The sequence below is a fragment of the Clarias gariepinus genome, chromosome 13 (assembly GCF_024256425.1).
Source record: "Clarias gariepinus isolate MV-2021 ecotype Netherlands chromosome 13, CGAR_prim_01v2, whole genome shotgun sequence".
Classification (NCBI taxonomy): Eukaryota; Metazoa; Chordata; class Actinopteri; order Siluriformes; family Clariidae; genus Clarias; species Clarias gariepinus.
Window position 1 is genome coordinate 8,368,987 of NC_071112.1, and position 27,858 is coordinate 8,396,844.

The 27,858-nt window shown below is 38.8% G+C and overlaps 1 protein-coding gene across 1 annotated transcript in view; it reads left to right on the top strand.

Annotated features, from left to right (window-relative positions):
• Positions 1 to 27,858, top strand: part of dlgap2a (discs, large (Drosophila) homolog-associated protein 2a) — a 160,441-nt gene that overhangs the window by 104,182 nt on the left and 28,401 nt on the right. Inside the window, exons 4-7 of the mRNA XM_053509555.1 lie at positions 2,497 to 2,565; positions 4,561 to 4,720; positions 6,170 to 6,389; positions 19,223 to 19,282. Coding sequence (XP_053365530.1) covers positions 2,497 to 2,565; positions 4,561 to 4,720; positions 6,170 to 6,389; positions 19,223 to 19,282 — 509 coding nt within the window. The remainder of the gene's footprint in view (positions 1 to 2,496; positions 2,566 to 4,560; positions 4,721 to 6,169; positions 6,390 to 19,222; positions 19,283 to 27,858) is intronic.

A 27,858-nucleotide genomic window follows, 5' to 3' on the forward strand; every position in this document is an offset into this window, starting at 1 on the left:
GAAAGAGAAGATATGCTAATTAGAAATTTAAATGAAAAACATCCTTATATCATAAAAACTACTTCATCTTAAATTTCAACAGATGACGCCGTACATTTTTTACGATTTCACACCTTTATTCCATGCACTTCCCGGTAACACGTATTTTTTTTTTAATTCAACAGTTGCTGTTGTATATTTTTTTAAAACGTGCTTATGAACGTGCAATTAAATTCCATGTGAATTATGTCAAGGGCACAGCTAGTGCATACATAAATCTGTGAAACCTTCTGAAATAATCTGGATGAACCTACAGTATGCATCTGTGTGTAGTGGAGTTACTGCACCACAGTAATCTGCCTACATTCATCAAGAAAAACACATCAGAATTTATAGTTACAGTGCAATCAATATTGTAGAATCTATCTATGAAAAGTAATAGCAGCTCCTCCATCCTGAAGATATCAAAAAACTTCCCAAAACATACGGCTTTAGGTCTGACGCTGACTCCGGAGACTCCTTCCGATAAACATCCCCTCAAAGAAAAACAGACCGTTGGTTTCAGACAAGCTCTTTCCCTGGAAAGTTCAAGGGTGTATTGTGAAGGATTGTGTGAAAAATGTTAGCATGCCACACACACACACACACTCACAGCACTCACATACACACTCTCACAGCACAAACTTGGAAAAGAGCTTTAGCAGGATCGATTGTGCCACGTGGCATCTCCACAGGATCTCCGATCGTTGTATGCACTATATCCGCCTCCGGGGTTCTCCGACACCGCCTGCTCGCTTTTCTCCAGATAAACGTGCGCTTATTCGAATCCTGCTGCTCTGCTTCATTAAGCAGGTCATCTGTTTAGATGTTATAGCTGTACAGTAATAAAAAATGTCGTTTTTATTATGCAGTGCATCTCAGTTGTTAGCTCTGTAGTACTTTTATTATTATTATTATTATTATTATTATTATTATTATTATAAAAGTATTATTCTTTTCCTGAAATGTTTAAGTGAAACAAAGAAGAAAAGAAAGACAGAGAGACACTAAGACTGTTTTATGGTGTTTGCGTGTGTGTGTGTGTGTGTGTGTGATTGGTCAGAAGCTGCTGATTGTGTATATGCACCTACGCATCCTTTAATATGGTTTCCATGGTAACAGCACATTCTTGGGGTGTTTGTGGTGAATTAAATGCACATGTAATGATCAATTACATGAGGTATTGCAAGGAGATGTAAGGAAGGAGTCTCCAGTGTCAGCACTTAATAACAATAAAGCAGTAAGGTTTAGGTTTTGTTTCTCGTCTCACTGTCTCTCTTTTAGTCTGTCCGTCTGGCTTTCTCTGTCAGTTTTTCTCTCACTTTCTCTCTCTCTACTTCAAGATTCAAGATTCCAAGGTGCTTTATCGGCATGACACATATTTACATTCGTATTGCCAACGCTCAGAAATAAGTCACAAGAAAAAACAGAAGTAGTTAATAAAAAATAATAAATTATTTAATAAAAAAGGATAGAATACTAAGATGAGTAATAGAACACATTCAGTACCAGTTCCTTTTTCTGTTCTCTTTATTTGTCTCACTTGTCTATTCTTTCTGTCTCTGTTCATGTGTTTTTTGACTTTCCATTGTTTTCTCCAAATTATTTATTCTTTCCCCTTATCTTAGTTTTAGTATTTTTCTCTCCAACCCTCCCTCTTGTCTTCTGTCCTCACTGATTTTCCTGCTAACTCTGATCTCATTCTTTCACTTCTTTTAATTTCTCATTGTTGCATTCATTTAATTCCTCTCTCAAATGTTCTGTTGTTTCTGTTTTACAATTAGTTGATCACTCTTTTCTTTTTCTTACCTCTATCTACCTCCCTAATCATCTCCCTCTTCTTATCACTCACTGGATTTCATTTCCTTCTTCTCCAATTCTACATGTGTCTTTCCCCAGCCCTCCCCTATATTCCCCTCCTTCTCTTTTTTCTACGTGTTTCTTTCCTTTCTATTCTCATTTATTACACTTGATTCCTTCCTCCTTCATTTCAGTCACTATTTTATTGCCTCCCTCTACCTTCCTCTTCTCTTCTTTTCACTCTTTACCTCCCTGTTTTTGTCTTTATTCTCTCTCAGTACTTTTGTCAATTTCTTTTTCTTGTTCTTTTATTTTTACCTCTCTCTCTCTCTCTCTCTCTCTCTCTCTTTTATTGTCTTGTTTTTTCCTTCATGCATCTATGTCCTTTGAGAAGTCAAGCACACTCTCACTCTGTGATAACGGGACGCTAAAGTGTCAGAGAAAGAGAGAGCAATTTAACGACCGGGAGGTCATTTAGGGTCATCTGTAGACCCATTTAATACACACTTTATCATCATTAAGGCTGTTTTTTTTTTTTGTTTTTTTTGGCACTGCTGGGTGGAACGTGTCTGCGTGGAGAACAGACACCTATAAGACAGATTGATAGTTGTATACCTGTTCGAACAACAACTCGTCTTTCTCTTCTAAACCTGTTGTGTTTCTTCTCTCCATCTGCAGCTCATACCGTTTGGACAAATCGAGCAGTGACATGGTGAAGTACCTCACCAATTTTGCTGCAGATTTAAGGTGAACACACATACACACACTCACACACACAGTTTTATGGTTTATGATGAACATGGTCTACACTGCACCAATTAGTCTGTGTTAATGAGAAAAAACAAGATTAATCTAACACGGTCAATACAATTGTGAAGAAAAACCTTTCTCTATCAAAAACCATTCAATTCTCAAGAGCCCATTGAAGAACTTTGACAGTCTACTGGGAACTATAAACAATCCTGGCCTACCAAAAATACATCATCGTGATCTCTGTCTAGCATGATTCTGTTAATTAACCTGGCCCAAAAGCATCAGATAATTAAAACCTGACGTACTAACAATCTATGATTAAACCATAAAGTCATCATGAAGCCTGGCCCATAGAGGACAAAGCAACCATTAATAAAGATGGCCTTTTAAAAATTAAACAATAAACTTGGCCAAAGAAGAGCCCACCACCTACCAAGTGTTAATTAATCAGCATGGTCTACCAAACACTGATTAGTTAAACAATTTACTAACAAGAACCAGTCGGTCACTCCAAACTACTGAAAAATCAGTCAAGGAACACAGACTATCCAGAAAGAGACTTTACTGTCAAGGACCAGACAATGGACCAGACAACCAAAAAAACAGACAAAGGACCCAGACTGCCAAAAAGCTGGTAATGAATCTTTACTACCAGGTATCATTAATTCAATCTGGCCTACTAAGAACCTGTTAATAAACGTGTGATAGCAAGAACCTGTTAATGAATCTGGACTACCCGGAACCAGTCATTGAATCTGGACTACTAAGAACCTGTTAATGAATGTGCCCTCCCAAGAACCTGTTAATGAAACTGGACTACTAGGAACCAGTAATTGAATCTGGCCTACTCAGAACCTGTTTATGAATGTGCACTACCAAGAATCTGTTAATGAATCTCGACTACTAGGAACCAGTCAATGAATCTTGAGAACTTGTTAACAAAACTGGAGTATCAAAACCTCGTTTAGGAATTTTGACTACCAAAAACACTTAAACTTTAGGATGGACAATCTTTTAGTGAATACAAACACAAAGAACCAGTAACCAATAAATAATTAGCAATCATGTGGGAAACAGAACAAAGAAACCCAAGATGGAAATTCTGTCTGCTCTGGAAAATGCTTTGAAAAACAAGATATTCACAGCGGGACTGAAAAACCTTGCTCCATAAGAACCTATCCCTTTAAGCACATTTGGCATCCAAACTCTCGTCTTCGTCTCCAACTTAGTATGATTGGTTTACTAACAAGCCACTGATTTGCATTTCACTTTATTTCCTACTATCAATCAGATGCTCCAGGACAACGACCAATCGAAGGAGCCATTTTTATATGTTAAACACATCAGTGATTTGGCAGGCTCCGTGGAGTGAGATGGAGCTTGTTCTTATCGACCTCTTAGTGTCCTGCTGTGATTTTTTTTTCTCTGTGTCATACTGATGCAGGTCAATGCAAAGTGTTTTCTCTTTTAGCTTCAGGTCTAGACGCTTTTACAGTCTACCAGCCTTTAAAAAAAAATAGTATGTAGGGTCTTAAAGTTCATAATAAACTGTCTTTGCTTCTTAATTTATCAAAACAATGCAGATGCTTAACTCAGCTGATACTCATTTCTCAAAATACTGTATATAAGAAAACATCATATTTTAGCTTTATCCTCATTTGTATGCAATGGAAATCTGGTTGAATCACTTGATTGCTTTGTGTAACCCATCCATGCTTGGTGGGTTTGCTCTAGGTTCTCTGGTTTCCTCCAAGAGTCCAGGGACACATGGTGTATGCTGATTGGCCTTTCCAGATTGCCCTGATTGTATGATTGAGTGTGTGAATGTGTGTGCTCAAACCTTATAATTTGCACTTCATCCAGGGTGCACCCTACTTTTTGGAAGGATGGAAGGATGGATGAATACAACTTGTCTCTCTAAACAAAATTGGGGCTTTACTGTAACTTTATTTCCCATAAACCCCCATCCTTTTATGTCTCTCTGTTCAGTCAGAGCTACCATCTGCAAGCTTCAAGGGACATCCATCCCGGCATTATGCTGGACCCATCACCCAATTACAACTCACCCAAATTTCGCTCAAGGAACCAGAGCTACATGAGGGCAGTTAGCACTCTGAGCCAAGCCAGCTGCGTCAGCCAAGTGAGCCAGGTGAGGGCACATTTCTCCTTCCACGTCACCTGGAAATGACCCCTGAATGTCATTCAACTCTGATTGCATGAAGGGTCCAAAACAATTTGAGACAAGGCTTTTGCCATCTTACCTGTGCATGCCATTGGTGCCATCCCCTAGATTTCACATATAAGAATATTTCACATTTTTATAGAGGTTATGAGTTGTTGTGAGACCTCAATATCATTATGACCTAAAAATATCCCTCTTATCTATCTTGTTAATTAAATATACAAACTTAACTTTACTACACTAAGTATTTAAACGAATTGAGTCCTTGTGCCCTCCAGCATTCCCATTAAAATCAGTTGTGGTTGATTATGTACATTTGTAGCTGGATTATGTACCAGGGGTAGCTCAGTGGTTAAGGCATTGGACTACAGTTCGGAAGATCCCAGGTTCAAACCCCACAACCACCAAGTTGCCACTGTTGGGCCCTTGAGCAAGGCCCTTAACCCTCAACTGCTCAGATGTGTAATGAGATAAAAATGTAAGTCGCTCTGGATAAGAGCGTCAGCCAAATGCCTAAATGTAAAACTCACCATTAGGGCTACCTGTTGGTCTCATTCTCAGGTTTAAACATGTATCATGGTGGTGAACCTCTAATCGTGTGTTTTATTGTGAGCTGGAGAGTTTTAGCTTCCTGCGTCCGCGTTAATCGTCTGAATCATTATCTGTTTTTAAAATCTAAAGCCCACCTTCCAAATAGATTTTATTGATTAGGTATAAGCGGATAAGGTTTTCCCCCTTGTGTATGATTCTGTGCTTGCCGTTTTGGAAGGTAGTTAAAGGACAATATGTTTTGTGCTAGAACACGATGGACTTCTGAGATCTTAGAGATTGGCAAGTCTTTCAGGATTTTGAAGATCAGTGAGTGATTAGCTCAGCAGGTAATGGTCATGAATGCAAAAGGAATGTCATAATCAATTGTCCAAAAAACAAGCTGATTTTTACAAACCATCAAATTCAGCAGTGATGTGAATTAAATGAATTAAATTCATGGAGTGACCTTTTCCTTGTCATGAGTGTGTATTTCTCATTCCGAGACAATACATTCTGTCCAGGGTGTAAACCTGCCTCACTCCCTGTATTCCTGCGATGACCAGGATAAAGTTCTTCCTGAAATTGGATGGTGGGATGGACTTTTATTATTGTTAGCTGTATAAGCCTTTCATCTCCAGAGAATCACCAAACATGCCTTGGCTAATTGACTATAATTAAGTATAAAGGGAACCTTATGTACATGTAATCTCTCGTAAACGTATTGAGGAAGTGGAAACATTTACTTACTAAAGTGTCAGAAAATTGAGAAAAGAAGATAATATTATACGCATAACTTATAAATGTAAAGAGGCTAAAAAAAAGATATATTCCGTTAAAGCTAAAGCAGTGTTTTCGACCTCCCTGGTTGCATTCTGATCATTTTAGGTGAGCGAGGCTGAGATGAACGGCCAGTTCGAGTCAGTGTGCGAGTCCGTGTTCAGCGAAGTGGAGTCACAGGCCATGGAGGCGCTGGATCTGCCCGGCTGCTTCCGGACACGCAGCCACAGCTATCTGCGTGCCATCCAGGCTGGCTACTCGCAGGATGACGAGTGTGTGCCTTCCATGAGCTCGTCCACCGTCACCTCCACCATCAGGTCCACAGCTGGTGAGTCACCTTGCAGTGAGTGCCCGATTCATCATGGAATGCCTTGGAGCCTTCAGCACAATCTGACTAGGGAAATTTAAAAAACACTCAACTTTTATGAGGAATATATTATTCATACCACAGCACTGTTGAGTTCTCAATTCCGATTGGTCTAAAATGATTACTCTTCTATAACAGCACTGACAGTTGTGCATCTACTAGTGCAAATCACAGCTTTATACTAAACGTCTGTATTAACAACTTGTTAATGTAGGGACTTAATCAAATCCTGATAATACGGTATTAAATGAGGAAAAATATATAATCATTGATATCAACATTTATTTAACTATCATAGAATGCTTAGCATGTTGAGCTGTGTGGTTGTTTTTTTCCGTACTTTTAATGTTCAAATAAAAATGAATAAAAAGGTTTTGTTCATTAATGCATCAAAAATAATTATTGTCATACCTGCTGTGGTATAGGAGGAATAAAACACTTTAGGATGTGATGTAAGCGAAAAATAATCCACTTTAGGGTGATGACCATAAATCTACTATCAACACACCACCTCATTGCTAACTACTATTCCACAATAGCACAACGCAAAGTGTTTTATTCCTTACATAATAGGTACATACTGTACTGTCTGTATGTACCTGAATTATCTGTCTGTATAAGTCCTGAAGTTTATCCTCATGCTGTTATAGTTCAGCCATTTTGGAAAATTGTGCATGCTCTTGCTGTAGTTATTTTATTAATTATTTGAAATTATAATCATATATTTATGTAGCCTGGAATGCCATATCAGACCAACTCAGCGTTTCTAGCAAACAAGAGATTAAGCCTAGAGCGCCAGACATAGCAAAATCACAAAAATATCCTTTAGGCAAGGGTGGACAAATAAATAGTCTAGGCTTGTAGTTGCCTGGTGGACAAGCACAACAAGAAAATGTAAAAACTCTACTCCTTATTGACTTTCTCAACAACAACAAAAAAAACTTTTGCTATGCTGTAACTATAATGAGTGCTGTGAATCTCACCACCTGCTGCACTACACACAAGGCACCTTGTTTGTCTTGGCAGATCAGTTAGCACACTGCGTAGGAACCAAGCCAAGCAAACTGCCAGACAAACCTATCACTAACGCTCAAGTTAAGTTTAGGTCATTTGTGACATGTACATTACTGCACAGTGAAATTCTTTCTTCACTTATCCCAGCGTAACTGGGGTCAGAACACAGGGTCAGCCTTGATACAGCACCCATGGAGCAGACAGGGTTAAGGGCCTTGCTTCAGCGGCAACCTGGCTGAGCTGGGGCTCGAACCCCCAACATTCTGATCAGTAACTCAGAGCCGTGACACACTGAGCCACCACTGCCCTGCCACTGCATACTACACATTGACAATCTGTGGTTAAACAGGCTAACAGGGAAGAATTTTCATACGCATGCAGCTTATCATTGAAATGTTGGCCAGTGACTTGCACACTTCCAGTTATAATCTGGAAGAGGATCTACAATACCATTTCTTTTAATAAAAATGACTACATTTATTCAGCTAACTAACCAGCTCAGCACACTGACTATTCGAGCTACTTCTGCATGCATAACTTACTCAGATGCAGAAATCGGCCTAGGTCCTCTGAGCATGCTCTGAAATTTCCGCCACAGGCTTTGACCTAAATGTCGCATTCGAAGGTGTTGTACTGTATGCCTTCGAATAACACCATAACCACAGGGGATAGTGTGCACCTCATTTGTACTCAAAGTAAGGCATACAGCAAATATGAAATGTACAGCACTGTAAAGTTGTCCAAATGTTTTCAACACTCTTGTATAATGGGATAGAAGCAGTATTCCAATTAAATGGCCTAGTCAAGCTATAACCTTACAGTAGCTCCCCTTAACTGTGCATGTGAACGTACTGAGTGTAACATTAGTTATGACTAAACCAAACCATGGGACTAGGAGCTTTCACTTGCTAAGTGAGTTTATAATTTGTCCACCCCTGTTTAGTGCACATTCATTCGTTCTTAACTGTTAAATTACATGTTTGATTTTTTTTCCTAGTGAAAAAGGACACAAGTGTGCTTATTTGTATTCTACTGATATTGGTATCATACTGTATCTATGGAGTGGCGCATGCATGTATTATGTACTGTGTTCGGCATGGCATGCATGCATGGAATCTGCTTTTGAGCAAAGTTACTGTTCTGTCTGACTAAAAAAACAAGCAAGCAAGCAAACACAAAAACCCAAACAAGAAGAACAGGTAAGTTCTCGTGTGCCTTAGAGAGTTAGGCAATGAACCCTATTGAATTCAGACTCTCAGGGGATCGAAAAAAAAAAACAAAGCAGAAAAAGGCTTAAAAGTGAAAGATCCAGTTATAATTTCCTTTCCCAATCAGTGTCCTTGCATTATTCCACTGTGTACATCCTTGTAAAGATGAATCAAATTTTGGATCTGCCCTGTTTTCTGGCTAGCACACAGAGCAGGCAGGGAGGGGATGAGAAGCGATGAGCTGGAATATGATGCGATCTCAAAATACTGCCCGGTTCAATGCTTCTCACTCAGTGGGCTCCGTATTCTCTCATTCTTCAGGATCCTGTAGTTTGTTTCCATCCCTTTTATCTACTTTTTTCTCTTTCATTATTATTCTTTTTTCTTTGTGATGTGCAGCTGTTTGCAAAAACCATTTCAGTGTTGAGTTCTCTCTCCCACAGGGCCTGTGGCTGGTTCAGCTCTTGAATGTCTTGAGTTTACAGAGGTTGTTAACAATGAACGGTGTAACAAGTTGCAAATGATTCTGAGGGGGGAAAAAAATACCAGCATCATTATGAGACACACGGACACAGGCCGGCTTCTGATTTTTTGGCCAGTTAGGAAACAGGGCTAGGGACAGCTGGAGAGACTGTCAGTATGTTTACACTGCCTTCTCACTGAAATATATTTGCAATCATCTTGGAAATTGAAATATATTTCCCATAAAAGAAAAACTTGATTTGTGTGTCAAGAGAACCCTCCATGGTTCCACTTGATTATTCCTGGTCAGATATTTTGTAAGGGTCTATATGGGCCTTTCATATTCAATAGGGTTCATACCTGCTCTGCTGAGACACACAGAGAGATTAGGTGGAAAACTTTGCTCGCATTTGTCTCTTTTCAATGCACAAAACATAGGGCTTCTACTAGTCGGATGAGGGATGAGGGATTTGATTACGCTTACAAAGATGTGGTTGTTATTATTCTCTTCAGGTTTCCCCTGAGGTAGAGCTCTCTGTTTTGTGCTTTGAGACAGGGGAAAGTACATGCAAATAAATGTTTGAGTGAGAAGGCAGAGTAACAGCATGAAACAAACCCACAATAATGTGAGTCAAAATAAGCTCATTGTCTATAATAACTTAACATTAGCATCTGCCATCACCTAGAGCTAAAGCAGTAGCAACCATAATACCATTTTGTTGCACACCGCACGAAATGGATTCAATTTGCATTATTTGACAGTTCCTAGAACTGACTAAGGTAGCCAGTGTCATATTGATGTATTGAATAATTATATCATTTTGTGCAATTTGTACACAAGTAAACCATGTTGCAAAACCTTTCTTTATAAAAGCTAATTTCATGTAATTCGGCTCACATTCGTTTGTTTCAGGCTTTGTAAAAGAGCCTGCAGTGAGCAGCACAGTGTCTCTAGCTGTCCCGAACCTGTAGGTATGTTATATACTCTCCCGCTTGTTTATGTTTGTGTTCCAGAGGGCAATGAAGTGCTCGAGGGCACTGGTTTACTTAATGAGGACAATTTTTACAACAGGGAGGCAGACATGACCTCCATGGCCCAGAGGGATCTCAGCCATCCTAGGAGAGAAAGTGAATCACGGAGCCTATACAGTAATCGTTCCTCTACCACGGTTCCCTCATTGTCCCCGCACAAGACAAGCATCCCTGTCAGGCCACGACCTGTTCCATCAAGTGTACAGGAGACAGCTGACCTGGCTCTTGCCATCAGCCAGCAGTGGAGGGAAGATGTGTCAGCCATGCGGAAGGAATTAGCTGAGCTCAGACGGGATCTGTGCACAGAGCTTCGAGCCTTTAACAGCAATTTTTCCACTTTTGCACAACGCTACAACACCTGGTCTCCAAACTGGGCAAAGGGAACCCGTTCTGATAATGTATCTGTCAGTACGCAGGCTGGGAGCAAGACTTTGGTGCGGCAGAACACAGCAGATGCAGCAGTGAACTGTCCTTCTCCCATTGATCCAAATGTTTTATCCATGCAATCCCCAGATCCAGAGCCTTTAGATAAAAACGTTCTGTATGTCTCAACCAGCAGACCATTATTTCAAACAGATCCAAATTCACAGTTAGCAGAGCTTGATGATTCATCTTATGCCAACTTGACTCCTCCAGAACCTGTGGATCTGTCATTGCTAAGCTGGCCTGAACTGGATCCCGATCCAATGTCCCCTCCTGATCCGCCAGAATCAGAACTACCTTTAGACGCGAGATATTTTTCAAAAGTTTCAACTTCTCAAAGAGTAGATATTACAAACATAGAACCTGTAAACCTGGCAAACTTCCACTGGGCAAAATTGGATCCAGACAATATTAGTCCACCAGATTCATCACCACCTCATGAGACTCTTGATCCATCCGTATTGCATTGCTTCATTCAAGAGCCTTTAGAAGAAGCTGAGTTATATCCATTATCCTCAGGTCTTTATGTAGCAGCTGAGCAACAGCAACGTCCAACTCGAGAATCTGTAAGCCCGATTGTGTTGATAGAGTCAACTGAAGAAATTTCAGATTACAACATTGAACATTATACAGTGGTGGAACCAGGTGACTGTCTTGTGTTGAGTCCACTGACACCTGAATCAATGGATCTTAATGATTTAAAGTGGCCTAGTTTAGAATCTTTGGACGCCGGGTTGCCTAGTCCAGGGTTTGCAGATCTTCCCGACCCTCCAACCCCTGAAGCAGCTGATTATGAACCTGCTGACCGTTCATCTGAAGAGCCTCCTTTCCCGGAGCTACTGGACACCATTTTCTTACAGCCAGCAACTCCAGAACCAGTAGATGTAGATGCATCAAACCCTCTGAGTCCAGAACCTATGTACGCATCTCTTCAGAGTTCAGCATTTGACACAGAGGCTCATTCTGTTGTTTTGTGGTCTAAGAAAGAAACTATCAATCTCGATCAGTCAGGATCCCCAAGTAAGGAACCTCTACATATAAGAACTCCCAGCTGGTCAGAAATGGATCCTGAAATTATTAGCCCGTCAGAACCGACCTACATGGAATCCAGTGTTGCCTACTTAACTCAATTGTCGCCTCTTGAGAGTGTTTCAATGACATTTCCTGAAAATTTTTCTCAACAACTAGATGACCAGTACGTTGAGGAGTCAGGTGACCAAGTTACAGAGTACCCACTCAAGCCAGAGGCCTTGGACTCGGCAACAATTGACCTCCTAGAGTCAGAGGCAATCTTTTCAGCCATCCTGTGTTCGGTGGAACCAGATGATCCTGAATTTGAGACTCTGACTATGGAAGAGGCGCTGGAAATAGTGGATCAAGGTAACAGTTCCCCTGCAACTATAGACCCAGCGACTGTGCACCCATTTAACTTGTCCCTTCTAGAACTCCAGGCTGCCTTAGAGGTATCTAGGAGAGAAACCACTGATAACGGATCACCAAGAGGAACCGTGGCCTGCAGCCCATCTCCGTCTTGCAGAGATTTCCTTTGGATTAGATGGCAACGAAGGCTACGAGGACGAATGCCCATGTCCAGGAGTGCCAGTATGGAGCTCTATCACAAGACATACTCCAATAACTCAGAGATGTCTTATATGTCTCTGTCTATTTAAGTAACTTAAAGCCACACACAGTGCATCACAGGCTTTCTTAAATAAATCAGAGGATGGAAAAAGGTGTGTGTGTGGTAATGAAGTAAAATGTTTACAAGGTTTGTCAAGTTTTTTTGTGAGAGTGCAAGTGGGTGAATAAAAGGCAGAATGAAAAGAGGAGAGAGTGAGTTAGCCAAGAAACCATTAGAGAGGTTTTAGGCTATAAGTGATCCTTTATTCAGAGCTGATGAGTCCCAATGAGAGGTTGTAGCTAAAAGCAGCTTGATGCTCTCACCCACATTGCATTAGTGTCCCTGGGACACTTAGCTCTTATTTAACACCGAGCAGCAATGACTCATCCATGAACCAAAGTCTCGATTCCACTATAAAACTACTTCTCTACCTTACTTTAAAGTCTGCTTGGTCTGGCATTCATTCTAAAACAAATGTATTTTGGTAGATACTGTGATTGCATTGGCTGTGAAGAGGAAGTTCTTGGTGAGAAGTTTTCTAGGGGGGGGGGGAGGTTCTTTTTTTTTTGAGAGAGAGTCTCTTTCTTTGATAACCTAAGACTTTTAAAGACATTTTTGGTGTTGAAATATTGACTCATGCTGCAGAGATGGAATGTAAAAAAAAAAAAAAAAAAAAAAAAAAAATCACCTCTCATCCAGATGGGTTTTAAAAAAGGATGAGAACTGAACATTGACCAAAGACTGCTCAAGGGATCTGTTTGATATATTTTGTGGGTTTTGATCATCCTTTCCTCTGAATGTGGACTTATGGTGGTTACTTTGAGGTTCAATAGAAATCGGTGATCACTGATTAAAAAAAAAAAAAAAAAAGTCTGATGGGCGTTCAAGTCAAACAGAGACTTTTGATTGTGCAAAATAACAGAACACAGTTATAAGAGTAAAAACTCACTTTATGTCTCTATATAATCCCCTGCTACATTAATGCACTTAACGAGCATTTTACTAGTACTTGGATACCATCATGGTAGAAAGTTTTCTCAATGCACCAGAGCCATAATTGGACTGCCTGCTTCATTTACATCTGAAATGCTGGCCTTACACAATGGGCTTAACGTGGAAATGGCTTGGGGCAATGTCAGGACTTTACAGGGGATGTGGGAATAACTTCCAGCCGAGTTCCTGTAAAGTGCAAGTGGTGTTGGTGAATGATTGCGCGTAAATTTCCCACAGACAGATGCGTCTCTTCCGCAAGTTGGTGACAAGTTATCCATCAGTTTTTAAGGATCAGGTGTTCCACTCGCTGAATGTCCACTAAAACAACTGCAGTGGGCTCCGAGCCAACACGGCCGGGTTCGTCATTCATAGACGTACTGTACGGCCTTCTTAAAACGTTTGCATCATTCAAATGTTTTACTGCGGCTAAGAGACTCATCACCGTACTGTGCTTAAAGTCTTCTGTAAATGTCAATTGCTTTTACGCCTTCATTCACCAGGATTGACTTGAACGCCCCTCGTTTATAAATATATGTTAAGAAATGTATAAAATGATGTTCCAGGTAATTCAATTACGAGTCTTCAAAGCCAAAGTCTTGCTGTAAAACAAGCCAGTGGATTTAGTACTGTGAAACTTTTGGAGACACGTTGGGTTGAACGGCCGCAGTTTGCACACTTAAATGTGACGTTTTGAATGCATTCTGTACTTTACTGTTCCATACAGACATATATACAATCAAACGTATATACTGTACATACATGGGATAAATAATTCTAAAAAGGTGGTTGAATCCTGCTCCATAGATTATCGTTTTTATATAGATATTCCTTATTTATTGTGAATATACAGGTGAATGTATACCTTGTTTTTCTTTTCCTGCGATGACCGAAGTAATATACAACTGTCACTCGATATGCAAAGAGGAAACATTCAGTTTTACATCAAAATATGGGACATTAATTCTATTAATTATTAATGTTCTATTCATGCTAAAATGTAAAATAGAGCCTTTGAGGTAAAATCTTAAAAGTCCAGTGGGCAAAGTGTTAAACAGTACTAGGATTTAAAAAACAGACAAAAAGTACAGCTGATGACCATAAGTAAGTAATGTCAAAAATTGTTAATGTTGCTTAAAATGTAGCATATTTTAAATTCCCTATTTGTATTTTTCTGCTCAACTTCGAAACTAGTTAGGAGAAGTGTAATATTAAAGGATTCATTAAAGGGTCAATTATTATTGATAAATCTTTTGATATTGTAAAAGCACATGATTAAAAATATCTTATTCATTAAATATTTATACACTTTTTGTTAGTTAGCCCAACTAACAATAAAAATATGGCAATGCAGTGAAACTGTTGTACAAAATAAAAGGATAACTTAAAAAAATATTTCCACTTAAATTAAACTAATTATCACTGTTAAACTGATATTGTACAGCAGATACAGCTGTAGTACAGTCAGTTGCACTTCTAATGTGGTATCCTCTTTAATCGGCTTATGGTCAATTTCAGTTCATTGAAATTCCAAATTACCCAAATAAAAAAAAAAGTAAATGGTTGATTTAAGAAAATAAATAAGTAAAAAAACAAAAGCAAAATCAGATGTGGACTGAACCCCAGTCCTGTAACGCCTTCCCCTCTTTTGATAGAACTTAGTGTTTTCCCTTTGCGGCAACTCTTTTTTTTTTGGCAAGTAATAAATAAAAAGTGGGTTTAACGCACACATTTAGACTAAACCCACCGGTGCTGTGAAGTACAGTACAACACTGTACAGTAGCATTAAAAAAAGAAAAAAAGAACACAAAGAGAACAATATTATTGCTTGCTCATTGCTCCATAACATCATAATGAACCTTAACATGTTTCATAAAGCAGGAAGTATTGGACTGAGCTGTACGGGTAATTTATCGCATGGAAATTTAGAAAGTGTATATTTTTCAAAATCTAAAAGGCTTTCTTTTGTTGTAGTTGCATATCCAGATGTTATACCATATTTTCCAGACTTTAAGACACTTTGAAGTATACAGTATGATGCCAACCTGAAATTGGGAGATAATTGTGGTTGGGTTTCATTCGATTTTATGTAATTGAAGCTGTAAGAAATTTTTAATCCAAAGTTTCTAAACCTTTTATACAATTTAAGTAGCATGAATGATTATGCATGTTAGTGGAGTCACTAATTTACATTATGTTACATTCATATGCAGTACCAGATCTACAGTTTAGCTCAGCGTTTGATGTTTTTTCTCAAGACTCTAAGAGTCGAACAGCAGCAACAGCTGAATGGGGCCGGATTTCAATTCTCCACTTTCCAATCAGTAACTTCGTGTCTTAACCAGTTTACCACCAATCATTACCTAGCACTGACTGATAACTGAGCTGATCTACGGCAAAAAGAGGAAAGCCATTCTTCCTACCCAGCGTGCAAGGCCAATTCTGTTAGACTCTTGTAGCACTGTAGCCAGTTTCTCCAACAGTTCATAAGCTTAATTGTAGCCTAATATGAACGAAATCGGCTCTACATTCAACATACTGTAACAGCTGTACAAGGTAGCATAGTTTCAACATAGTCTTGAGGCAAAATCTGTACCAACCCACAAGTGGGCTCAACATTCACCCAGATGCTACCCGATTCCTGGCCGCAGATGATAGTCCATGATTTTAAACAGTTGTGACAGATTCAGTGTTATAGCCCTCCTGACTTCCCAGCATCACACCCTGGTATGAAATTCTCTTTAGGACAAAGACATACAAAAGTATCAGTATATCACATTTTAAGTCAAATTATGGATATTACAGATTTTTCCCCAGTTTCTCCCAAGCAAATCCCACCTAGCTGTTATCTCACCCCATCATACAACAGACATCAGAGGAGGGTGAAGGGTAACCCGTGCTTCCTCCAGCCAAAACGACTACCAGCAGATCATACTGTATATTTTCCTAGCCACGAATGGCTCACGATCTCCTAAAAAGAGCACAAACGCAGCTCTTTTACAATACAGGAGATTGGAATGATACAGTTTTACAATGAAGGTTTCATTGTTATCCAGATATGATTAAGATCCATTGTTACCCAGATTGCATAAAGTACTTAATTTACATTTAAACATTTGGCAGATACTCTTATCACTCTATAGCGACTTAACATAAGTTTATTTCACCAAATAGGAGCCAGAACAGAAAATACTCTAGATGTCTGTCTTCCTCAATCCCTGAGAGATGGTGGGTCCAGTCGAGCAGTGCTAGAAGATCAAAGAAAACGTGGTACAGAGCAAAAACTTTGAGGCAGATATCAATAAAATTATTTTGTAGCTGCACGAGGTGGGGTACACTCTTGATGCGGTGCCAATCCATCGCAGAGCACACACAAATATACATATACACTTGTGCATTTACACATTATGGGCAATTTGGAAATGCCAGAGTACCCGAAGGAAACCCACCAGGTAAAAATTAAGAGAACATGCAAACTCTACGTGCACACACCCCGAGGCAGAAATCAAATCTGAACCCTGGTTTCCACAAGTTTCTCAGCTATGAAAAGAATTTGGCTTTATTACTCAATGTAGGTCATTGCTAGTTAACTGGGCAGAGTGAGTGCTGATAGATGCCTTGCTGTTACAGTACGTTGTTTGAAATAGGCCAAACAATTTAACCAGCCAGTTTATGTAGCCTTTAATTAGTTTATATGGATATAAAGCAAAACTGCCATAAATATTACTATTTGCGGTAGATTTGTCAAAAAAAAGCGTTTACTCTCTCAATCATTCTCTATAGTACTTCACCTGTACAGGATCATGGGATGCCTAAAGCCCATTCCAGGTGACTTTGGGCACAAGGCAGGGTACACCTCAGATGGGGTGCCAGTCCATCGCCAGGTACATAAGCATGCACGCTTCCTCACAGACTGTGGGCAATTTGGAAACGGCATTTAGCCTTACCTGCATGTCTTTGGACTGTGGGAGAAAACCACCAACCCGGAGTACCCAGAGAAAACCCACCAAGCATGGGGAAAACATGCAAACTCTTCAGGCACAGACCTGAGCTGGGACTCGAACCCTCAATCCTGAAGGGTTTGTGAGGCCACAGTGCTAATCACTACCCCACCGTACCGCCTGTATTAACAATTAACTGTTAATTTTTCATCACGGTGTGTGAATTTAAACATTTAAAATCACGAATGGCAAACGTGTCAGTGAACACATGATCTCATCTGAATGTAGCAACACTACAAACTCTCTGAAAGTAGCATGTTTACCATTAAAAATAAATAAACAGAATATTACTTTGGCTATTACAAAAATTTCAAGTGCAAGCTATTTTGCAAAACGTGCTAGAGGCGCAAAAAAGGTGTCTTATCGTCTGGAAAGTAAGGTATACTTTAGGCTTGCCATTAGACATTTCTCTGATACTACTCCTCGTGAATGCTGTCTTTTTATTTTTATTCATGAAATATTCTTTTTATACTGTCAATGCTGTCCAATCACTGTGAGCTTTGGAATGATTTCAGCATCAATCTTAAAAATTATCTTAACATTTATTCGTGTGTGTGTGTGTGTGAGTGTGTGAGTGTGCTCACAAAAATCTGCCTCTCTAAATTTCCTATTTGCAGACGCATCGCTTAAACACAACGGCTAATGGGCCGAACGCTCCTTATAATTTTATTATATTTATTTGTATCGTCATTGCTCGCACTTTTCATTCGTTCCTTCGATTCTCGGACATCATTCTAAATGTATTACATTCTAAATGCTCTGAATGCTACAAATCTAAATGCATAATAAAAAAAGCACTTCCGTTGTGCTGGAGCATACTTCTGGCTTTGTGTGATATGGGAATGGAATATTTTTGCAGGGAATTTATTAAGCTGAGATCTGTACAGCAAGCTGAAATGGTAAGTGAAGTCTCCCGCTGAGCAGTCACATTTTCTGTCCAGGGCGTTAATTGATTTGTTATGGCACCCCACAGAGAGTAGAACAGGATTCACTCATGGACTGTTGGTGTACTTCCAAGAAAGTCTAAAACTTCACTTTTAAAAAAGAATTATTATTTTGAAAGTGTAATGTACTTATTAACATTTGATTTTTCAAGTAAATAAATATTCTCCCTAATGCAAGTTTGTTTGCACTAAGAATTTACTTTGTCCAGGTTGGGTCTTCTAGTTTCTGGCTTCGGAGATTAACCTTAAATTCCCCAGAGATCAGGATGTGCATTATGAGTCATGTCTCAATTCATAAGAGACTAGAGAAAAGTTGCTCACCTGCTCACGTAAACGTTCTGGCCTTGCCTTTTATACATTTATATTTGCACCATTTGTCAGACCCCCTTATCTCATTATCTCGACTTACATTATACATTTGACCAGATGAGGTTGAGGGCCTTGCAGCTTAATAGTACTAGGGTTTGAACCTGTGACCTTATGATCCGAAGGCTTACCCATTGAGCTACAACTCTTTTAAATAGCACTTTCAGATCCAAGCGTTTGCCTTTAAACCTGCTAAATAACCAGGAATATGAAATTCTTATTTAAAAATGGAAATAGACTTTTATTTTATATGATGTATAAAAATATGCAAATGGATAGCATAGAAATAAATATTTTTAGGAGTCCTGTATATTGTTAGTATATTGCATCACAAACAGTTCTGCTTCAAATAATGTCAAAAAACTTAACAATACGGCTTTCACACTTGTTTTTCAGTATAGTATACTGTAGCTTTTAGCACCTGATCCAGCACATCTTATTTTGCATTCTATGTTAAACAAGCCACATGTGTGCAAGCAATTGTTACCAAAGGCTATTCAATTAACAATAAAATGCTTCCATGCGTGATATGATATGTGTATTGTACAGTGTATAGATGTGATTTAGTAGTGTTAAGTGATTAGTGTTTGAGGCCAGATGGATTCTCACTTTTCAGCTTTTTTCTGTTTAGATTTGATTCCTCCTGTAAATTATTCTGAAACGTTTAGATGCTGGGATTGTTCTGTAAAACCTAAGACGTTGTATAAGCATGAGATGTTTCCTTTGCTCACAGGAATCCAGTTCCGCCTCCCATCATCAGGCAGTGTGGACAGACCCTCCCAGCAGCCGCCAGGTAAGGCCACGCCCCTTTATCATTATCACAGCAGAGCTCAAAACCTTATGTTTAAGCAGTTCACATGTGGTACACAGACAATTTAGGCTAGACATTAAGCATAGGGATGGACAGAATATAAATAATGAGATGTTTTTACCAAACATCAAAAAGCTGAATCATTTTGGTTTGAAATTACTATTCAGTATGACAGCAAGGAGATTGCTGGAGCTTCGATGGCAAGGTAAGAGCTTAGCACTTTTGTGACATTTAAAGCCTTTGGGTAAAGAGCGATCAACCTGAACTGATGATCTTACCGCTATCAGTCAAATGCAAAAAGGTTTAAACCACTGTTTTCAGTAAAACCAGTAAGAAGCAGTCACACAGGGAATGTCTGTGAGTGCAAAACACATCATTACTCATTCCTATAGACCTTTTGCAGTTATGTGACTACCAGGGCATAAACTGTTGGTGGCAGAAGCCCTGTTAACCAACTTTAACAGTATTATGTCATTTTAATGTTTTTTTGTTGTTGTTGTTGTTGTTGTTGATGATTATGTCCTAGGTGTATTTCAAGGTCAAAAAACTAACAGAAGGATTACCTGATGATTACCGGTTGACGTACTGGATTACCTGATGCTAAATCACACAGATAAAAGATTAGTCTAGCAACTGATAGCTTCTGTTCTGCTGATTATTTTCATACCCAATATGTCGTTGTGGATAAAAAAGGAAACAAGTATGTGAAACTAAATGAAGAAGTTAATAAGGATATATCAGTGTACATATAGTGTACAAATATGTGATTCCTTCCTGGATTTGGTGCTATTTGCTAGCATTAGCTCATTTAGCTTTAATTGCTACACACCACTTCCATTATGTAACACCAGGCAGCAATGTAGTGAAGTAGAAAGTATAGATTTTTGTTGTAGATTGTAGTGGAGTAACTATAAAATGTCCCAAAAAAAAACAATAATTAAACTGTACTTAAGTACAGTAACAAGGTAAATTCACTTAGTTACCTTCCACCTCTGGTACAATGTAGGGTGTACAATCACTTGTTTCCCAAACCAAGTAGTGCCCTTGATCAGGGGTTAGAGTGGGATTTAGAATTCCGCATTGTTAGGATTCAGATAGCTCTGAATTGTCTTTGTTCTGTTCACAGCTAGTTCGAAGGCGATGCAGAACGATGTAGAACAGTTACTAAGGAGACAAAGTGTTATTTACGATGACATAAACAAATCAGATGTGTTCATGACTGGTTTTGAATGTGGGTTTTGAATGTGGCATCCGGTAAATAAAGCCCCTTTTCCCATTCAGGAGTGGGCGGGACCATGGCAGACAAACGTTGTGACATCACAAGCACAATATCTATAAGAACAGGCACATTTTGCTCGCACAGTTAATGAAGGTATTGCGCACCAATTTCGACTCCTTCTTCACTTACTATTTAAAGTACACTGCAGACACATCTTGTAATTTATACATATACAGCAAAAAGAGAGAAAAAAATCTGCCACGGTACATCAAATTCCCCAAGAGCTTATAATGCTGACTGCTTAAACATTTTGTTTTTCTTGGAAGAAAAACTGCAGAAAATCAGATAAAATCAGAACTTTTACTCCCAGCTTTTTTAGGCACCTTTAAAAACAAAATAATAAAATAAAAATAAGCCTTCAGCAGGTTGTCTCATTCCGCAACTCTGCAAGACAACTTCATTATTGCAGAGAAGGACACGCGCTTCAACCAATTTACTCAGTGTCACCTCTGTCACATTCAGAAAAGCTAGCCGCATCACCGCACCGTCTCAGAAGTAATTTAAGATTAATGATTTCACTAGTGCTGCCCTCTATAAACCAGGCTCATTATGATAAAAATAGTGTTGCTTCCTTTTTAATGAATTTTCTGACAATCAGACCTGATGAGTTAGCATTATTAACTTGTGGAGGGGGCAGATCTGATAACACTGTCACCACCCCCCCCCCCCCATCCCCCCGACAGAGGTGACAATTTATTGATTCCATCGGTGCCAGTGCTTACAGCTCTGTGAGATTGGAAAGCAGCAGTAGAATGTGAAATGTCTCTGTTTCTTTTCCTCCTCCTCCTCCTCCTCATTCTGCTCTGCTGCGTTCTGAACATTCAGTGCTTTTTTAGGATCATTTTATTAGTTGCATCCAGACAGTACAAATGTTTTAAAGTTAATCTGTCTGTTCACAAAGGACTTGCCTTGCTAGTGTTATCATCAGAGATTTTAAACATTTATAAAAACGACTAAGGAATACTGTCAGGTGGATTTCTTTGCAGACTTTCTTGTATTTTATTGCAGTCTTGAGGGATAGTTCTGCAGGCTTCCTGAACGACTTTTTCGGCTCTCCTCATCAGTAAAGTCCCTGTATCTGAACAGTTTCAGAGGAATGCTTTTTGTTTGTTAAGTCACACAGTGACCTACGAATCATTCTAGCATAAAAAAATCATCTAACTTAAGGGGACACTGGTGATACTGAATACTGAGTAGTTGGAACTGATACGAGGGGAAATAAGGTTGCTCTTTTAAAAAAAAAATTTCCCCTAATATAGTGGTGTCCAATTCCTCCCAGTCGCTGGAGGCTCCCACATTAAGCATTCACTGCCACTCAGTCGGGAGGGCCGTAGACCGCCCATGTGTTTCCTCCGATCCACGTGACGTCACCGACCATTTTTTTGGAACTGCTCGCTCACGCACCTGCACGCTGCAGCGTAACACACTCAGCGCTATCTGCTCCCTCCGCCTGCGCGAGCTCACAGACGCCCCTGATTGGCTAGTAGAGCCGTCATTAATGTGGGAGCCTGAAGTACCTCTCATCCCTCCCCCCTGATGGAGCTCGGCCAATCAGCTCTCTCTAGACCTCCGGCTGTGAGAGGTTACAGCATCACCCGGGGATCGAACCAGCGATCTCCGGATGATAGGGCGAGCACTCGACCACTGCGTCACTCGGAGGCCAAATAAGGTTGCTTTTAATGTTGCATATAAAACCAGTTTTTAAACTGTATCTTTAGACACTTTGCAGCATGTCGGCATAAAACTTTAGCTTCAATTTCTTCCATTTTAGTTTCTTCAAAAACACCTCCCTTAGCAAATTCTTGCAGCTTAGCTTAATTTAGCCTGCTAAGTAATGTTAGATTTCAAATAAGATGATGCTATGGAACATGTTTTAATTTACGCTTCATAAAATGTCAAATGTGCAGGTAACGTTAACTAATACCGACATTTCAAGCTTTGTAATTAATAGCTTCTTGAGTTGAATAGTATAAAATGGAAAGCTAAAGTTACTAAAGTAAAAGTAGAAGTCATGACTGGTAGAGGTGAAGGTGCTGTCTCATTGCCATCACCGCTTCTGATTTCATAAACTTCATTAAACGTTTATTTTTTACGCAGAAGGATTAGAAACGTAGTCACTATGCCAAAACTTTCTTACCATACTGTACTTACGGCTGTTTACTCCCGCTGAAACCGCGCTGACCCTGCCTAGGTGAGATAGGGGTATTAGTTAGCCAGCTAATGTTATGAAATTTAAATAAGTAACATTTAAAGATGTTGAAATCCTGTTTAAATCACTTGTGTTAGTAAGAATATTTACACATAGAAACGCTAGTAACCTTTTTCCTATTTGAAGGCTTTCTCATAAAACATTGTTGGAGTGGAAATATAAAAATGAAAGTAGTGGGACCGATAAAAAGAATCACCTTTTTGTTTCAGATTTATGAACATCTCTCTCTCTCTCTCTCATACACACACACACACACTTCCCTCAACCCTTTCTGATGCATACACACATAAACAAACACGCACACACTTCCATCAACTCCGGCTCTTCCCTCTGGCTCACACTTTAACCTGACGCAGCTCTATTTTTATCTCTTGGGTCATGCCATCCATCCTGGCAGGCTGTTTTGTCTTTGTCCCTGGTATTTTGGCTATCCAGTCTCCTGTCACTCACAGCAACTCTGTCCTCGGTCAACACCATGCCAACACTGCCACCGCCTGCCTTTATTACATGACTTACGTTGCCATAAAAAGCAGCGCTGCGTGTTTTAGAGCTGTCGGCACCGAGGTCACGGCAGGGGAGACGCTTTATCAGGACGATTTTTCTCTCTGACTCGTCTCTCTGCTTTTGCTCACTTTATTTTTTTTTCTTCTTTCAGTCTCTCAATGGTGCTGAACATAAAAGGTTTTGTGTTCATAGAAGTGCTTTAACTGGATCAGTACACAAGTGAGGCACTTTATATTTGTTTATCTTGTGGGTATTTTTATCTATGGTCACAAAGCTAAGTATTTGAGAGTTTTTCTCATGGGATTAACATTGACTCTCTCTGTCAGTCAGGGGATTCGTTTTGAGAGAAGAATAATGGATAATAACGAAGGGCAACCTCCGGTTCTGAAAAACTATTCCAAAGTGGAAGTGTCAGAATACTTGGTTCCTTAAATGACCACAAGGAACATGTTTGCAGCCTGCTATAAAAAATGGCTTTAGTCCCCATAGCTAGATTTCCTATAACTATACAGGGGGTGAGGTTTTATATAACTTATCAGTTAAAACTATATTAAGCAATAAAGTTATGCATATTTTGACATGTGACTGATCTGAGTGACATCTGCATTGTGGTTCTCAATCAAATAGGGGTCTGTTATTCATCACATTACCACAAGAAATGTAGGGGTAAACATGGGACGATGTGTACGGTACGGATGAGGGAGTGCGATCAAATACGACGTAATGTAAGCATATAAATTAATGTTAGCTTATGTGCCAACCAACAGCCAGGCTTTATTCGTTGTGCCTTTATGCCTATTATGAATTAACTAGGCTTTAGGTAAAGTCAGCTGCTGCCAGGATGGTGACAACTAAAGCTTCCGCAGTTGAGCTTTGTTTACATTTACATTTACAAAACCATTTTTCAGAAAATCTATGGGTCATGGCACAGAGAGTTTGACCAATTCTTATGCAGCCTATGCTTATAGCTTAGTTTTAGAACAAGTGCATTATCTCACTCCCTCTTATTCATAGTCGGTACCACTTTTTCCTGTATATAGTGTCACGGGAGGCGGGGAGTCTATCCCAGGAGACTTAGGGCACCATCACAGGGCACACTACGGGCAACTTGGGGAACGCCAATTAGCCTAATCTGTATATCTTTATACTGTGGGAGTAAACCGGAGTACCCGTAGGAAGCCCACCAAGCATAGGGAGAACATGCTAAGCCATCGTTACGCCAAGTGCATTATGTAGCTGAAAATAAAACATTTATCTTCCTTGTCTGAAATGATTGTTTATATTTTTACTGTTGTCTGTTTGATGGCTATGATTTCTCCCAAACCGCAATTTGCAGAATTTCATCACCTTTGAATCTCTTTGTGATTTTCTAGTGATCATATTGGTTCAGGATTAGAATATGGATATGGATTTGAGAATATGGACAAGTCTCTTTATTTCTTATTCACTGTACAATACTATTGATTCAAAACATCATGATTATCTAAATCAAAAAAATACCAATCTAAAACTATTTTCCCAAATCAAAGTAAAAAGGGTAGTGTCTAGAAAGTTAACAAATCAATTCACTTAAGAATGATCATGAATTATGATGTAATTAAATTGGCATGTAATACAAATACTATTAACTCTAGTCTTTTTGTTTTTTACACTAAGGATAAAATACTTTTACGGTTATAGAGTGTGTAAAATTAGTTGAAAAAGGTTGAAGCTAAAAATAAGTTGATCAGCTTTAATGTAATCAGTGATGATATTATTTCAGGTTGAAGCCTATGTACAGTACATGTCTGCCTGTCTGTCTGTACTTAATTCATTGATAACTTAATTAATACAAAGAAATAAAATTTTGTAAGGTTGAGTATTTTATGCCTCGTTTATGCGTAAAGTTGTATTTCTTTTATCGTCAGCCAAGTACACTTCCTGTTTGGTAATCAGAGTGTGAAACACAGATAGGAAATCTAAAAAGTAGATCAGATAAATATGAGCATGATCAAGTATGACTCCAGGATGTTAAACTAAGCTGTTATTTAAGGGGTAAAAATATAAACTAATTCAAGTAAAAATATTCAGTTTAGATTTTTTTATCCATATCTATTGATACAGGTGCTTGTTTATATTGAGCAAGTAGCTGATTAGTAGCTTTATCTTAAAGTAGGATAATTAAATCCGATACATAACTGTTTATAACATTGCTTGTACCCAATATTTTGGTTAAACTTATGGTGCAGGTTTAACTTTAGGCAGATATCGAAGTACTGTACTGCGACAGTTTAATTAAATTCTGTTAAGCAGTTGATTTAAGACGCGTCCACAGTTTGACGCATATATTTTCATAAATTTTCTGACTGGGTTCAGGTTCTCCAATGTATGAAATGTAAATACATCGCTTAAAGAGCAAGTTCTGACCACCCTACAGACAAAACCCTTTATATATATATTTATATATATGTTTTATATTATATATATGTTTTATATTTTATAATGCACCAAATCTGCCAACATTTATAATGTTTCCCTTATTTTTATTCACTTATGTTTAGATTTCGTGTTGTGAAACATCCATGAGATAAGTTCCTGCTATCACTTACGTTATAGCTGCTGTTATTTAAATATACATTTTAAAATGAATCTTTCATATCACTTCAACCGCACAATGCATGAAATGTACTGCAGTTCCTCTTCAGTGTTTCCTTTTGATCTGATCAAATCTGTGTGGTCATAATGGAGAGATGTGTAGCTACACAGGAGAGTGCGCTGGTAAAAGACTGATGAGACAGGCTCACATTAAGAAGTAACGGTCATGATAATGGAGCGTCTCCGTTAACTCCGGTTGCTCTGCATTTGCATGCCTTTGAAAGCCCGCTGCTTTGTGAGGACTGTAAATTCAATCTGCTCTGAGTGCCATCATTACGCATAACATCACAAAACACACAGACCTGAAGCGCGTGCGCACGGAAATGGGGGCTCATGCACCAAATTGTGTTTGCTGATAAAATTGAAAGATTGCAGTGCCGGGATAACGTATGCAAATCAGCTTTCATTGGGTTTGAAGTAGTTTACGAAGAAAACACACTTGTGTACTGTTAATCTGGTATGTGATTTCCCATAAGCCCAGACTCGGATTACCTCTTTAAATTGCTAGCTTGTTAAGTGTTCTGCTTTAAGTCCTGATCTCGAGTTAGTCTCCTCCAAGTGGATGAAGAAACAGAGCTCAATTCAGGATTTATCCCATGTATAAATAAATAAATAAGTAAATAAATCACTTGAATGGATTAAAATCACATCCAGTTATCATTCCGACAGTTAACAGTCTGACGGCAGAATAAGAGGAAGAACTCGTGAGGAAGAAAAAAATCATCTGAAGCAAGAACTGATGGAGAGTGTTTTGTGCATGTTAAAAAAAATGAAAGAAATCAAAATTGTTTAGGTTATAATAGTGCAAAGTTTGTATCATTTTTCAAAACACTATAACTCCATCTCCTGCAATTTTGACACAAAAGATAAATCAGCCTGCAGTTATTTAATTATGGAACTTGGTATCAATAACATGATGATTGGGATATAATAAAAAACAAGTCAAACTCGTGCTTTAATTTTGTGTCTCTGGCAGCAAGGACATTAGATTAGATTTCTTTAATGACTTGTGACTGCAGTCGCTCAATAGTTCAGGATTGAAATTCCCACAAACAGTTTTGTACCTGAGCCTCCAATAATGAAAGTGGACTCCATATTAACTTAAACACCTCTCCTGTAATACTGAACTTCCAGCCTCCTAACACACAGTGTAAGTGCAGATGAATTCTTGCTGTCTGATATCACCCAAACGAGTCTAGTTCCTCTAACAAGGTTTCGTCCTTTTGTCACCTCAGTGCCACCGTCACCCTCGGCTTGCTCATCAGGGACAAACATATTTCTAATTTATACAAAAATATACTTAAAATAAGCACGTAGAATTAAATTAAATTGAGCATTTATTTATAGACAACCTTTTGTGTCAGAATAATTTGCCAAAATGAGTGAAAGTCCATAAATGGGGTTTATTGCATTTTGCAAAAAAAAAAAGTGTTTGTGTATTATCTGTGTAGTCTTATTTGCGAGTGTGTTCTCATTAGTGACACTTTTTATATAGGCTGAATTTTGCTAATGTAAATGGAAAGTGTCAAGTCTGATATAAATCACTGTGTCCAATTGTAGCGGTTATATTTACAATCCCATAATTTTCTACGCATTTTCTTTAACTTACATATTTTAACACATAATGTGACACAATTTCCCATAATCTGAAATTATAATACTGCTAACTGTCTGCCATTTGCATCTGCATGTAAGGAGTTTTGTGATTGGTCAACTTACTACACACGACATATTTTCAACCAATCAAAATGAATTAATTAGAATTAATGAATTCAATGCCTTACGAACCATGAAAGTCCATGGATAACTTGTCGCCAACTTGCGGAAGAGACACAGTTGTCTGTGGGAACTATACAAACAATCATTCACCAACACTACTTGCACATTACAGGAACTCGGCTGGGAGTTAGTGCCACATTCCCCTTATACAGT